Source organism: Magnolia sinica, chromosome 12 (genome assembly GCF_029962835.1).
Source record: "Magnolia sinica isolate HGM2019 chromosome 12, MsV1, whole genome shotgun sequence".
NCBI lineage: Eukaryota > Viridiplantae > Streptophyta > Magnoliopsida > Magnoliales > Magnoliaceae > Magnolia > Magnolia sinica.
Window position 1 is genome coordinate 8,965,442 of NC_080584.1, and position 15,157 is coordinate 8,980,598.

Below are 15,157 nucleotides of genomic sequence, written 5' to 3' on the forward strand. Positions count from 1 at the left end.
GGTGGTCTTGTGCCCTCAACTCTCACAGAGGAGGCGCTAGCTCACATCAGACTCGGATATCATATCCCAGAATCTATAATTCTTCGGCTTCCCTCACCAGACGAGCTCTTGGACCGACCTCCGGAAGGAGCTGTCGTGATCTTCCAGGTCACTCTGCAATGCGGCCTGAGGCTTTCGTTGTAAGGTCTAGTGCGGTGCTCACTCGCTCACTTAAATTTGGACCCGAGACAAATGATTCCCAATGGATGGAGGGCTTTGATCGGCTGCGTGGTCTTGTGGTCTGAGCTAGAGCAGCTTGAACTGACCGTTGAGGAGTTCCTCCATTTGTACCGAGTGATGCCGAACAACTCACAACCCGGTTGGTACTATCTTTTCACTTGGCGGGGGATTGGGGGAGCCTTATTACCGACCCTTCGTCGTCCAACAAGAATTAGAGGGGCAAGTGGTTTTGGGCTTCTGGGTGTTGGGAGGTAGCCGACCTACCTCTAGCATCGGATCACCACTGGGTCTCCTCAGCGTTCTCCGAGCCAGGTCAGTATGCTTCGGATGTAGTTATTCTTTAGCTCGTCCATATTTGATCGATCTTCGAATCTACTTAACTTGTCCGAATATGTCCTTTGTCGTAGTTATCCCCAAGCACGCTCCTTTGCTTGATAGCGGATCGCTTGTTCGAATCAGGGGAGTAAGGGTGCTAGGAGAGGAGAAAAGGTCTTGGAGAGTGTTGCTTTAACCTGAGTTACTTCTTAAGTCGGGCTTGGATCTCGCGCTTACTGGTAAGTCCTTTAGTAAGACTTTTGGCTGAGCTTTAGGACTTAGGAAAATTTTGTGACTTCCTCCAACATAGTTTTTTTTTGTGTGTCGATGCAAAGGTGCCTGAAGCTCGTCCTTTGCTGCAGCCCGCTTCTAAATTTCAGGCACCCTCCCGGGAGGAGTTGGAGGCGCCGAAGAGGAAGAGGCAAAAAACTTGCTCTAAGATCAAGGGGAAGGTTGGCCCCTCTTGCCTTATCGTGGTGGAGGCAGAAGGAGAGGGAATGGAGGTGGAGCCCTCCTTTGATGCTGGTGGAGTGGTTGGGATGGCCATTCAGGAAGGAGACGCCTCTACCGAGGCACAGTGAGCTCCCGAACTTTCTGCGGAAGTTCGATCTTCAGAGGCAGAAGAGATTGCTCGCCCTTCCGGAGCTCAGTAGGGGCGAGGTAAGGGTCTCCACCAAACTGTCGAGGAGTTCCTTCCTTGGGCGGACCGTCACATGCATGAGGCGAAGTTCAGCAGCTTCTTCGACTCCCCACCGAAGTTGGTTCTCACACATGTGATGATGAGTCTCCTTGGGGTTAGGATTTTTTTTAGAGTTAGGTCGATCTTGGTTTTTGGTTGCTCGCCTTCACCTAACTTTTTTATCTTGTAGATCACCCCATGCATGCTGAAGGCGCACACTGTGTTTGCTCACTTACTCGAATAGGTAGGCAAGACCAGCCAAAAGATCGCGCAATCAGAAGCTCGGGCCTTGACTGTAGAGGCCGAACTAGAGGCTACGAGGAAGCTTCTTGAAGAGGCTTCTGCACAGAAGAATGAGCAAAAGGCAAAGCTAGAGGAAGCCAAGGGAAGCCTCAGGGACTGCGGAACGAAGCTCAAGGAGACTGATGCAAAGCTCGAGGAACTCAAGGTAGGGACTTGAGCTGTCATCGCTCAATCTCGGAAGGATGTCGTCATGGAATTTGAGTCTTCCCAGGCATATATAGAGGACGAAAATGCCCTCTATCATCACGCCAAGTGCATCGAGGGCATGAAGGAATCCTTTCTAGAGTTAGATCTCTCCATCTTCGATGATTTTGAGTTGGGCTCTGATGCGTCTGGCGATGAGGTGGTCCCTTAAACGGCTCCCGAGCAGCCCCTCGTGGCTTAAAGATGACTTTTGTCATTTTTCCTTGGCTGTGCAATACCTTTACTTGGCCTTACAATTGTTGAGGGTCAAATATTGCATATTAGACCCCAGTTTTTACCTGATTTTACGAACATGAAACATGATACCGTGTAACGCCATATTTTAATTATGTTTGTGTTGTAAGGTGAATTTATGAGCGTGGACTGAAAATGATGCTAAAGGCATGGATTTAATGCTCAAGAATCACTAAGGAAAGAGACGGACCCCAGGGGACCAAGATTGAAGAATTTACACGCCAGAGATCTGAGAAAATCAAGAGATCGAAGATAAAGAGGCCTAAAAGTCGTCTAGAATGCAAGATCACAGGGTTCCCACCATTTGTTTGGTTCGAAACTTTATATCTGGCCTGAGGACCCCAAATGAACCGTACACGTCGAATTTTGACCATTGGATCCTTGTGGAAGTAGCCCAACGGACATATCAACCCACAATACTCTGATTTGGGGCCCACTTGATATCTGGATATACTTCAATTTTGGTCTCAACCCCTTAAATGGGGTGATAGAACGGATGAACAGAACGGATTTCTCATAAACATCAAAGTGGACCCCACCTTGAGTGGTGTGTGCACAGTGCATAAGTGCACTGGCCATGCACCAAAAGCCTAGAATGGGTCAGCGCACATTGACCCATCTCTTTCTATCTCTCTCTGTGTAGAAACACAGCTGTCCAGCCAAATTTGTTTAGTGAGCCCCAACCATCTCCCATATGGACGATCTGGACCGTCCATTGCAGATTGTCCATTGTGTCCAGAGGGGGGGCACGACCCTAGCCATGGTGGCCTTTTGGCCCCATGCACACATACACATGTGGATCGTTGAAAAATGCAGGATGAATGGCGAGTTTGTTTTATACATCGGGCCGCACCAAAACTTGACTAAAACCACTCCTTTCCGACTGAAATTTCGCCAGGAATCCAATGAACGGGGTTGATTTCACCAAAAACATCACTATGGGGCCCACCAAACAAGTCAGTGTAGGTCTACTCGCACTATACGCATGTCTGATTTCTCCGGACGTTGCGGGGAGTTGTGGGCTGCTGCTTGTGGTCGGATGGGTGATCCAAGCCATTCAGAACCTTCAAAGGGAGGTCTTTACCCCAACCATGGAGTCCAAATTAATTTCTTGGATGTCGATTGGCAGAGAACTCGGTCCGAATGCAACATGTTTGCATTTTTGCGACTGCTAGCTCCGTAAATAGATTTCACCAACTTCCAGCCCTCTAAACCGCCCCTGGGGCCTATAAAAAAGAGAGAGAAGGACGTGGGAAAGCATCCTTAGATCCGAGCAGCCGTGGAGGCATCTTGGAGCGTGGGAGCACAAGAGAGAGCGAGATCGTGGAGCGGCCGACCTTCAATAGGTTTCTCCTCCCTTCATATTTGTTTTTCCTCTTTTCCTTTCATATTTTCCTGGTTTTAACATGATCATGTCAGGCTAAACCTCTTAGTTAAGGCTAAGAGGTGAAGCTTGCAGCAAGATGGGTGGCCTTCTATTGCTTTTTGATTTATGTTACACTGAACTCTCTTTGATTATAGTTTGATATTAAGGAATGCTTTAGGTTTTAATTGTTAGTTGTGACTTAAATTACAATAGATCTGTGATGGCTTTGAGTATTCCCTTTACATTATTTTGATTATGAATTTAGGAATCCCTGTTGTTCACCATCTTCTCCTGGGCATGGTTAGATGATGGAACCCTTCATAACAATCTTACATCTCTCAGATTAGTTGTGGATTGGTTAAATTCTGTTGTTTGCTTTGTCTTATGGGCATAGCTTTGTGATGGAATCAATTCTAATTTACATCCTTCTCATCTCTTGAAAACTAGATTAAAGGAAGTTCAGATTTGATTTTTAATAATATATCTTCCAACTAGATGAAGATGGGACTATAAATCCAGTTGTGTTCATGATCAAGCATAGATCTCCTTGATCTCTACAAGTGGATCCTTGGCACCCTAGTTTCCCACATTTGAATTTTACAAGTTTTAGTTTATTCATTCACCATTATCTTCTTAAATCCTTCTGATTTAGATTTCATCTTATTCTAGTTCTAGTTCTAGTTCTAGTTACTTTTAGAATACGTATAAGGTTCAGTCCCTGTGGATTCAACCTCTGTCTTACTGAGATTGTTACTACATCGCGACCCTACACTTGGGGTTGTTAACAGCAATACCTTTCCCTTTTTTAGTAGATCTAGACTGTGATGTAGATGTGCCCTTCGGGGTTGGACCGATGTAAACTTTTGATTGATGTAAACATGGCTTCGGGGCTTTATCAATGAAATCTTGTCTTTTTGGAAAGATTTTCTTTGTTGCAAAAATTTTCCCAAGTCAAGTAGATCACATTCAATCTTGTATGGATGGATTAGTTTTGAGTTACGTAGGACAAATCCTAGTTGTATCTCATAGGTCGAACAAAGGTTAGACCTTGGTCGGAACAGATAGGTCGAACAGAGGTCGGACCGGATAGGTCGGACCTTGGTCAGACTCGACGGGGATGACAGACCGAACGGGAACCAAGTTGTGACAATGCTCTTATTAGTACTTAATCTGAAGTTGATAAACATACAATGAGTTTCATGTTGATCTATTAAAGATAATAGATTTTGAGATGTTCGGCATTCCATGGATGCAGTAAAAGTTAGCCGTCCAGATCTTCCAGTCGATATGAGCCAGGTCGTCTCGTACTCATTACTACATAGGGTCCTTCCTAGTTTCAGCCCAAGGTTCCCGATCCTGGTTCCTTGGTATTGTAAAAGGTCTTTCGGAGGACTAAATCGCCAGTTCGGAATATTCTAACCTTCACTCGAGCATTGTAGAAATGCGTCGCTGGTTGTTGGTGAAAAACGGTCCGGGTTCGAGCTTATTCCCTCCGTTCTTCGAGAAGGTCGAGACTCAATGCTATCAGCTTGGTATTGACTTGTTCATCGAAAGACTCTGTTCGAGCTATGTGAGTAGTTTGATTTCTACAGGAGTGACCGCTTCCGCTCCATATGCTAACGAAAAGGGGTTTCCCCAGTAGCCATCCGGGCGGTAGTTCGGTATGCCCAAAAGACTTTAGGGAGTTCCTCAGCCCAAGCTCCCTTAGCATTCTTGAGTTTAGTTTGGAGATGGTGCTTGATGATCTTGTCGATCGCTTTAACTTGTTCGTTTGCCTGCGGATGTCGAGGCGAAGAGTAGATGTTGCGAATTCTTAGGTTATCTCACATCCCTTGGAATTGCTTGTTATCGAATTGCTTCCTGTTATCGGAGATAATGGTTCGAGAAATTCCTAATCTGCATATGATGTTCTTCCAGACAAAATCGGTGATCTTCTATTCAATTATGTTCGCTAATCGTTCAGCTTCAACCCATTTTGTGAAGTAGTCAACCATTACAATGACAAACTTGGTCTGACCTTTACTAGTAGGGAGGGGACCAATTATGTCGATCCCCCACTGAGAAAATGGCCATGGCCTGGTCATAGGAGTGAGCTCCTCGGGTGGCTGCCAAGATATGTTTGCGAAGCGCTGACACTTGTCACATTTCTGAATGAATTACCGAGCATCGGTTTGGATGGTCGGCTAGTAATAACCTTGCTGGATCACTTTGTGAGCCAAAGCTCGACCTCCTGAGTGGTTTTCGTAGATCCCCTCTTGGGTCTCCCTTAGGACATATTCCGCTTCTTCTGGTCAGAGGCATCTGAGGTAGGGGAGATAGAAACCTTTCTTGTAAAGGATGTTGCTGAGTATGGTGTATCGTGCGGCTTTAGTTTGCAACCTACATGCCTCCATTTAGTCTTTGAGTAACCTGCCTTCTTTGAGGTAGTCGATAATTAGATCTATCCAAGTTGGTTCCGAGCTTACCGAAAGGACTGATGCGAGGTCGGCTTCGTCGATACTCGGCTTTGCAAGGAACTCGATTGGGATAGATCTTGGGTCACATCCTCATCTGCAGTAGCTAGTTTTGCCAGCATGTTAGCTTTGAAATTCTCGGCCCGAGGGATTAGGGCAACACTACAGTTTTGAACATTCCGATCAATTTTTAGTCTTTCGTAGATATGCTTTCATGCGTTCCTTTTCGACCTGGTATGCCTTGACTATTTGATTGACGACCAATTAGGAATTGCTGAAAACTTCGAGATATTGAGCCCCCATGTTGGCTGCCAGTTTAAGTCTGATGTGTAAGGCCTCGTATTTCGTTGTTTTGTTGGAGGCTTAAAATCTGAATCTTAATGCATATTGCATGCATGTATGGTCTAGGGTCTCCAGGACTGTCTTAGCCCCACTTTCCTTAGAATTGGATGAGCCATCAACGTAGAGCGTCCACTTGGTTGGGTTGGGTAGAGCCTAGGTGTTAGACAATTTGGGAGATTTTTGGTCCGGTGCTACACTCAGGACAAGCTCCTGGCGGGGGGAGTCGGTGGCTTGCTCGGGTCCAGGAGTTAGCTCAACGATAAAATCTACCACTGCCTGACCTTTGATGGCTACTCGGGGTTGATACTTGATGTTGAACTCGCTTAACTTGATTGCCCACTTAGTCAGTCGTCCTGAAGCTTTGGATTTTTGGAGCACTTAACATAGTGGTTGATTGGCTAAGATGATGATAATGGTATGAGCCTGAAAATATAGCTGCAGGCATCGAGAGGAAACGACCAAAGCTAAAGCTAATTTTTCCTGCTAGAAGGCCGCCTCGCATTCTTCCGTCTAGTTTACCACTTGTTTTCCCCTCAACTGTTTGAAAAAGGGAAGACATTTGTCTATAGCTTGGGACACGAAGCAATTAAGGGCGGTGATCCTTCCTGTAAGTCGTTGAACATTTTTGATCGTCTTTGGTGATTGCATATCAAGGAGAGCCTTAGTCTTCTCAGAATTCACTTCAATTCCTCGCTGGCTGACTAAGAAGCCAAGGAACTTTCCTGAGCTAACCCCGAAAGCACATTTGTTCGAGTTTAGCTTCATTCAGTACTTGCGAAGGATGAAGAACATTTCCTCGAGGTCAGCAATATGGTCTGTAGCTTTGACGCTCTTGATGAGCATATCGTCGATATGGACCTCCATTGTACGCCTTATCTGTTGGACGAACATTTTGTTGACCAATCACTGATAAGTAGCGCCTGCATTTTTCAATCCAAAGGGCATGACTCGATAATAATAAAGACCTTTGTTAGTGAAATAGTCAGTTTTTTTTAATCATTTGGATGCATTACAATTTGATTATGACCGGAGTACGCATCCATGAAACTCAGTAGCTTATGCCCCATTGTGCTGTAGTCCACACAGACCCGTCATTTCTCATTAGCTTTCTTTACCAACACGATGTTGGCTATCTAGTCCGTAAAACAGACTTCCTCAATGAACTTGGCCTTAAGAAGTTTATTGACTTCTTCTCCGATCACTGCGTATCTTTTGGAACCGAGCACACGACGCCTCTGTCGAATTGTTCGGTGAGCGGGGTCGGCGTTCAGTCGATGTACACTGATCTTGGAGTCGATGTCAGGCATGTCTTTGTGAAACCATGCGAAGATGTCTGCGAATTGTTGGAGGAGAGCTACCATGTTATCCCGTAGCGGTGTTGTTAGGGAAGACCCAATTTGGACAGTTTTAGATGGGTCAGACTCGTCCACTGGAATGGGAACAAGGTCTTTCATGGGGCGACTTCTTTCCTTGGATTCTTTATGCGGATCCAAGGAAGTAATAGTCATCGTTTGGTGCGAGGTTTTTAGTGCCATTCCGTAGCACTGTCGGGCATCATGTTGGTCGCCCTTTACTAACCTGACCCCTTGATCGGTCGGGAACTTCATGGCTAGGTGAAAGGTCGAGACCACAGCTCGCAGGGCATTCAGAGATTGTCGACCAAGGATAGTGTTGTAAACAGACGACAATCTATTACCAAGAAGTCGACCATCGTGGTGACTTAGTTTGCCCGTCCCTAGCTGAGAGCGAAAGCTGAATTGCCCCTTTAGATATGATCTTCCCACCTGAGAAACTGAGCAACATGGTTCTGATGGGTCGAAGTAGGGATCGACCTACTCCCATCTTGTTGAAAGCCTGGACGAAGAGCACATTAGCAGACGATCCGGTGTCGATGAGGATCCGAAACACCTTTCGATTGGCTATGGTCAGGGTAACCACTAGAGCATCATCATGTGGGTGGTGGATTCCTCGGGCATCTTCTTCAGTGAAGTTCATGTTATGCTTCTCCACTTTTTGTTCTTTTAGAGGTCTCCCGATTAGCAAGACTTCTTCTTCGGGACGACCAATGCTTCTAGCGTATGCCTTCCGAGCATTTTTCAAGTCACCTCCACCTTCATGGCCTCTGAAGATAGCGCGGATCTCCCCAGTCGGTTTATTGTTGATTGACTGCTCATCTGTTGTTGTAACCCTGTCTCCTTTACAGTTCACATACTCCCCGAGATGGCCGTCACGAATGAGTGCTTCAATCTCTTGCTTGAGGTTGGAAAAATCGCTCGTGTTATGTTTGTGATCTTGATGGAAGAAGCAATACTTGCTTTTGCTCCTCTTATTGGGATTGGACTTCAACTTGTTTGGCCAATGGAGGATACGCTTTTCTTTGATTTCCATTAGAACTTGTTTTGGTGTTTTGTTGAGAGAGGTGTAAGTTTTGAACTTATTGTCGGGCTGCTTGTTTGGCCTACGATCGTCCCGCGATCGGTCATCCTCCCTCTTCCTACTCGTATTGGCTAAGCTTGGCTCTGCCTTTACGTGTTGTTCATTTGTTGGAGGAACCTTGTTCTGGACGACGTCTCGTAGGATCCGAGACTCTTCAGCATTAGCATACTTCTGTGACCTATTCAGTAGTTCGACCATTGTTGTGGGATGATTCTTGTCCAGCGAGATGAGGAACTCCTTATCCCTCAGCCCACTCATGATAGCATTGAGCGTGACCTCTTCTGAGTGCTTATGGACCTATAAGGCTTCCAGATTGAAGCGCTTTATATAATCTTTCAGAAGCTCGCCATCTTTCTGCACGACATGAAGGAGATGGGCAGGTGCCTTGAGCCTTTTCTTTCCTTCGATGAAATTTGTGATAAAGGCTTGGCCGAGTTGAGAAAATGAACTGATGGAGTTCGGCTTCAACTACTTGAACCACAGTCAGGCGGCTCTATCCAAAGTTAAAGAGAAGGCTTGATACATGACTTCATCAGAGGCATCGTGGAGTTCCATGTAGACTCGAAAGGACTCCATGTGCTCTGACGGGTTGGTGTTCCCTAAAAATGAAGTGATCCGGGGCAGCCGAAACCTGTCCAGCAGCCACACCCACATGATGTCGGCTGTAAATGGGGGCTCAGACTCTTCCACTGCGCCATGTGTTGGCGCATTAGCTCGATAAGCATGTTGCATATCCCTGATCTGATCTTGCAAGTTCTTTAGCTCGGCCTCCCAAGGCTTGCCACTCTTAGCAGTAGTCTCGGCTGGGGCCTTACCACACCTTTTTCGATATAAATCGTGGTGTAGATTGAAGGCATGTAAAGGCACGGTCGCTAAGATGTGAGACGGGGTAGGTCTGACCGAGCTATGCTGTTGGCTCCTGTGAGAAGCATCGCGCATGCAGGAAGGTTGAGGGGGATGTTGCTTGGTTCGCTTCTTTGGACATGTTAAGGTTACAGTTACTCCAGCATCTGCTTCATGTAGCTCATGTTTTCCCTTATTTCCCCAACTTCTTTTTCGAGGGTGTTCAATCGATCTCCCTTTATGCGAGATCACTACCCCCATCTACTGGAGCCAGAATTGGCATGAAGCTGTGAGGAAGAACCTTGATGACTCTCCTGTTGTTCGAGTTGTTCTTCTTCAAGGGGCGGTGGTGTACAATCAGGTGCAGGTAGGGTTACAATTGGAATTACAACTGGAGGGGACTGAGCTTTCTTCTTCCCTATAACCATTGTAGTATTGTCTAGAGTTTATCTAGTAAAGCAAGAACGACTTAAGACATCGTTCCCATAGACGTCGCCAAACTATTGATGCAGTTTTTCGGTAGACCTTCCCTGGTTGACCCTTTGGAACCTGCAGAGGTGAAAAGAGCAGACAAAGGACACCCTGGCTAGTACCGGAGACCCTCTGATGCCTAAGTCAGGACCTTAGGTCTTTTAGGGAGATGATCTTTAAGGAAAAGAGTCACCAGTCGAGTGTTAGAATGAGTGTACATACCTTACATTGGTTGAGGGTACCTTTATTTATAGAGGGAGGAAGACAATGGCATGAGGAGTCTTTCCCAATATGTTTGGGACAAATCCGTTTAGAGATTCGCCTGGGATTTCACCATGATTATCGTCGTCTAAGTTTCTCGGGATCCGATCTGATCCTCTGAAGATTTTGGGAGAGATCTTCAGGTTGTTAGAAAGATTCTCGGGCTATTGATCTGAGGGTAAATTGTATAAGCTATGCTGAACTTCCTGCTAAGTCAGTGTTTACCTTGTTTTGAGGCTGTCCCGAGCTATTATCGAGCTTTGGTCAAGCTACGGTCGAGCTATATTCGAGCTATTAATTGACCTATGACTGACCTATGGCCGATCTATAGCCGAGCTGCAGCCGACCTATGGGTTAGGTTGGCAATTGGCCATTTGAGTGGACTTACAGTTGCATTCTCTTTTAGTGTCCTTACAGTTGCATCGACCTCCTTAGAGATCGGTCTGTATTTGGAAGTAAATGCCCCTTGGGGCTCGAATCTCAAAGGGTCTGTGCTATTTAGTAGAGTTGGTCCATTTCATAAGTCAACTTAATAGATTTAACTACTTTTTCACCCAACAAAACATAAATCTAATGTTTTCGCCACTTTCAAGATGTGGACGTCAATGGTTGAAAAACAGACATGGTGGAAGGTGAAAATTAATGAAACAAATAACGAAGGAAAATTTACTTATAGGGAGTTTGATTAATATTCTAAGAACGAGGGGATAGTGAGGCACAACACAATGAGGTATACACTAGAGTAGAATGATGTGGTTGAGCATATGAATCACTCTTTTGGAAAGGACCCAAAGTATGTTGAGTAATACTGGGTTGGGGTAGGAGCTATGGGTTGAGGCCATTTCTACGACTTTCTATTTAGTGAATCGATTTCTATCTACACCTGTTGATTATAAAATTATAGGTGATGTATGGAGTGGTCAGGCAGTTGATTACTTGCGGTTGCAGATATTTGGTTGTGATGCTTATTCTTATCTATTGCCATTTAAAAGAGATAAGCTGGACCAAAGGGCTAAGAAGTGTACTTTTGTTAGTTATGATGGTGAGGGTGAAATGATACAGATTGTATGATCGGGTTTCATAAAAATTCATATTTAGTCGGGACGTCAAGTTTAATAAAGGTTATTTATTTCAAAAGGATGAGAACAAAGAAATGGAAAATCAATGATTGATGTTGAAGCATACAAAGTTAAAACACTTGAAGAAGCTGAGCCACAGATAGATCAAGTACAAGAAGAGGTGGTGCCACCATCGGTTAAGAGAAATTCACCAAGGGGTCGTAGATTACCATTGAGTACAGTGATGACTTAAATGTTACGTTTTCTCTCATTACGGATGAGAGGGATCTGTCTTCTTTTTAGGAAGTAGTTGAAGATTGAGATGCAGAGAAGTGGACGGTAGTGATGCATGATGAGATGACCTCTCTATACAAGAATGAAACGTGAGATCTGGTGGACCTGCCCATTGGGTGAAAAGCAATCTGGTGCAAGTGGATTTTTCAGAAAAAACTAGATATGTACAGGGCTAGAATGGTAATGAATGGTTATACTCAGAAAGGGGTCGACATCGGTGAGATATTCATGCTTGTAGTCAAGAAAGTATCTATCAGATTTGTATTGGCGTTGATTGTCCAATACAATTTGAAATTGGAACAGTTAGATTTGAAGACTGCGTTTCTATATAGGAAAATAGAAGACCAAATCTACATAAAACAACCTAATGGGTTTGAGGTACAGGGAAAGTAGAATATGGCTTGTAGGTTAAAAAGGTCGTTGTACGGCATGAAACAATTTCCTAGGTAATGGTACAACAAATTTGATTCTTTCATGTTGAGGCAGGGATTTATCATAAGCAAATTCGATCATTGTATCTATTTTAGATCACTGAATAACAGGAAATTCATCATTCTGGTGTTATATGTTGATGATATGCTTATCATCAGATATAACATATCTGAAATCAATATATTGAAGACTTAATTATCCAGGACATTTTAGATGAAAGATCTGAGTGATGTAAAAAGGATTCTCAGCATTGATATATACCGAGATAGGGAAAGAAGCAAGCTATGACTTTCTTAAGAGGAGTATCTTGAAAATGTCTTAGTCAAGTTTGGATTGAAAAAGGTAAAACCGATTAGCACACCCTACGCTGCACATTTTCGACTTTCTTCAGAGCAATGCCCTTCGTTAGATAAAGAAAATGGTATATATCTTATGTGCCCTACTCGAGCGTTGTCGATAGTCTTATTACTGTCATGGTCTGTATTAGACTGGATATTACATATGCAGTAGGTGTTGTGAGTAGATACATGTCAAACCCCGACAAGCCACATTGAGAGGTAGTGAAATGGTTGCTTTGTTACATACGAGGTATGACAGACTACGTCCTGACATTAAAAAATTCTACGGAGAGACTTGTAGGCCATGTTGATATGTATTATGTAGGAAGCATGGATAATAGAATGTTGAATTCTGGTTACTCGTTTATGTTAGTGGGTGGAGCAATCAGTTGGATGTTGAAGCTTCAGTCAGATGTTGAAGCTTTAGTCTGTAGTTGCTCTTTCCACAACTGAAGCTGAATATATGGTAGTGATGGAAACATTCAAGGAAGTTGTATGTTGAAAGGGATGATGAATGAGTTAGGGTTTCACTAGAAAGTTGTGCCTATGCATTGTGATAATGAGAGTGTTATCAATTTGGTGAATAACTCAATGTAACACTCTCGGACTAAACACATTAACGTTTGTTATCATTTCATCCGGAAGATGCTAGAGGAAGGAGGTGTTACTCTTGAGAACATTCACACTAGTAAAAATCCTTCTGGCATGCTTATGAATGTTGTTCTTGCAGAGAAGTTCAAGTTGTGTTCGACTTCTCTAGGCTTGGTAACGAAGAAATGAAGATGAAGTGTTGATGAGAAGTGATGATGATTGTGTTATAATGAAGATGATTAAAGATTGTGATAACAACTTAGAACAATGGAGCTAGATGATTAAAGCCACGGTAGACATTATTGATCAAGTGCCTTTAATATGGTGCAGTGTAGTTGGCTCGACCGAAGCATGCTGTGAAGTTCCTAGTCAACTGAGGTTTGTTTCGATTGACTAACAAACTTTGTTTATATCTCAGTTGACCGAAGGTGCGACCAACGGAATGCGTAAGTTTTATATATATAGAAAGTTTGGGTTTTGTTTCTAATCTTGTATAGGGGTATATAAGTACGTCTCTAAGATCGATTAGGGTAGAACAAGGAGAGCCTACATGATTTTTAGGATTTTGCAAAGGGAAAAGCTAGGGTTTTCTATTATGTAAATTGTTCAATCTCTTGTAATTCATCATTTATAGTGGATTGATTGTCATTTTGTACTATGGTGTTACTTTTTCCCTTAAGAGTTTTTCAAGTAAAAATCTGAGTGTTATCTGTGTTTGCTTGTTGTTTTTCATTCTCTATTATGTGTTTAATTTATTCTGAGGTTGCTTCCGTGCCCATTAAGAGGTTTCAACTCCCAACACAATCAAGTGAAAATAACCAGTTTTTTGGCTTCCTCTCTTAGTATTTATATTGAGGATCCTGGTGTCAATTGGTAATTTTGTTGCTTTCAGACTTATAAGAAATTTATTTGTGATCGCCTACTACTTCCTCATTACTTTTTCTCATTTCTTCTTGAATAAATGCTTTCAGGTCAATTCTCTTGTGCATTCAAAATGTAGCCAAAAGAAGCCTATGTAGTAGATAAGAGTGTGTTTGAACATTGACGTCAGGGGTTCTAGCCATGTATAACTTATAGTAAAAAAAAAAATGAAGAAGAAAAGACGGCTTACCGGTTAGAGAATCTTGATAGCATGAAAAGTCCCGTTGAAGACAATTCAATCCCCAAGGCAAAGAAGTACTGAATATAAAAGAATCAAACACTTAAATGCCACTAATGGACTGAATTTCTTATGAAAAAAAGGATATACAACCAATGTAGGAATTGCGGGATCATTGGACAATTACAAAAAGTGCATAGCTATGCTTTTATTTTGTCGAGATGAGTAGAACGGCATCATTTGTAAAATACCTGTTATTAAAACTACTAACGTCGAAGTTGTTAGCAACCAGGTTCCTGAAAAGGAGATAGTTTAAGGAGCTTATGGTCAATGCTGCATATATCGTTAGAAGTAGTTCAAAGAGAAATGATGAGGCTATACAGAAAAGGAGAGATTGAAGAGGAGATTTAGAGTGCATGTTCTAGCGTGGTGCATGTATAAGAGATCATTTTCACTCATTAGATGGGGACCATTGGTAGCATGCCTTGGCCCGGGCATCTAATTTCTTATCTCATTAGGTGTTCTGCACATGTAAGTTGAATAGATAGCATTCGTCTTTTTCCATCTGTTCATTTTTACTCATACATTAGGGTGCAAATGGGTTGGGTTAAATAGGATGTCTGGGTCTAAAATTTGGATCCATGGAGCAGGTTTGCGTCAAATCGTTTGACCTGCATTATTAAATGGGAAATTGACCATACTAGCCTCGAAGTTTGTGCAAATTACTTAGAAAGCTACGACATTCTATATATCCTAAAAGTGGCCTTCTGACAAGCTTTCGAAAATTACTTGGACCAAAATGCCCTTGTACTTGTTTCAATAGTTGCATGGTTTTCTAGGGAACAAGAAGTTAGGTCATATTTAATGCCAAGAAAGTGATGTGTATGGAACCTTTTTTTTGTGCATTGGCAAGGACCAAACTTGTGGGGCCCACATTGATGTATGTGTATAATCCATGCCGCCCATCCTTCTTGTCATGTCATTTTAGGGCTAAAGCCCAAATATTAGCTTGATCCAGAGTTCGTGTTGGTCACATAATAGAAAATAATGGTGACAATGGAACCCACTGTTGAAACTTTCCAGGCTCACTATGATGTTTGTTAGAAGTATGCACTGCCCAGGTCAGCACATTTTGGGCCCACGGCGAGCAAGCCAGTAAGATGGATGGAACGGATCACCTCATTGAGCCTTAGGCTATTGTATCAATGACTATCCTTTC

The 15,157-nt window shown here is 43.3% G+C and overlaps 1 protein-coding gene across 1 annotated transcript in view; it reads right to left on the reverse strand.

Annotated features, from left to right (window-relative positions):
- Positions 1-15,157, reverse strand: part of LOC131219915 (probable LRR receptor-like serine/threonine-protein kinase At1g56130) — a 140,191-nt gene that overhangs the window by 39,402 nt on the left and 85,632 nt on the right. Inside the window, exons 15-19 of the mRNA XM_058214901.1 lie at positions 14,153-14,234; positions 13,951-14,018; positions 10,515-10,620; positions 7,952-8,848; positions 7,267-7,854 (exon numbers count right to left, since the gene is read on the reverse strand). Coding sequence (XP_058070884.1) covers positions 7,267-7,854; positions 7,952-8,848; positions 10,515-10,620; positions 13,951-14,018; positions 14,153-14,234 — 1,741 coding nt within the window. The remainder of the gene's footprint in view (positions 1-7,266; positions 7,855-7,951; positions 8,849-10,514; positions 10,621-13,950; positions 14,019-14,152; positions 14,235-15,157) is intronic.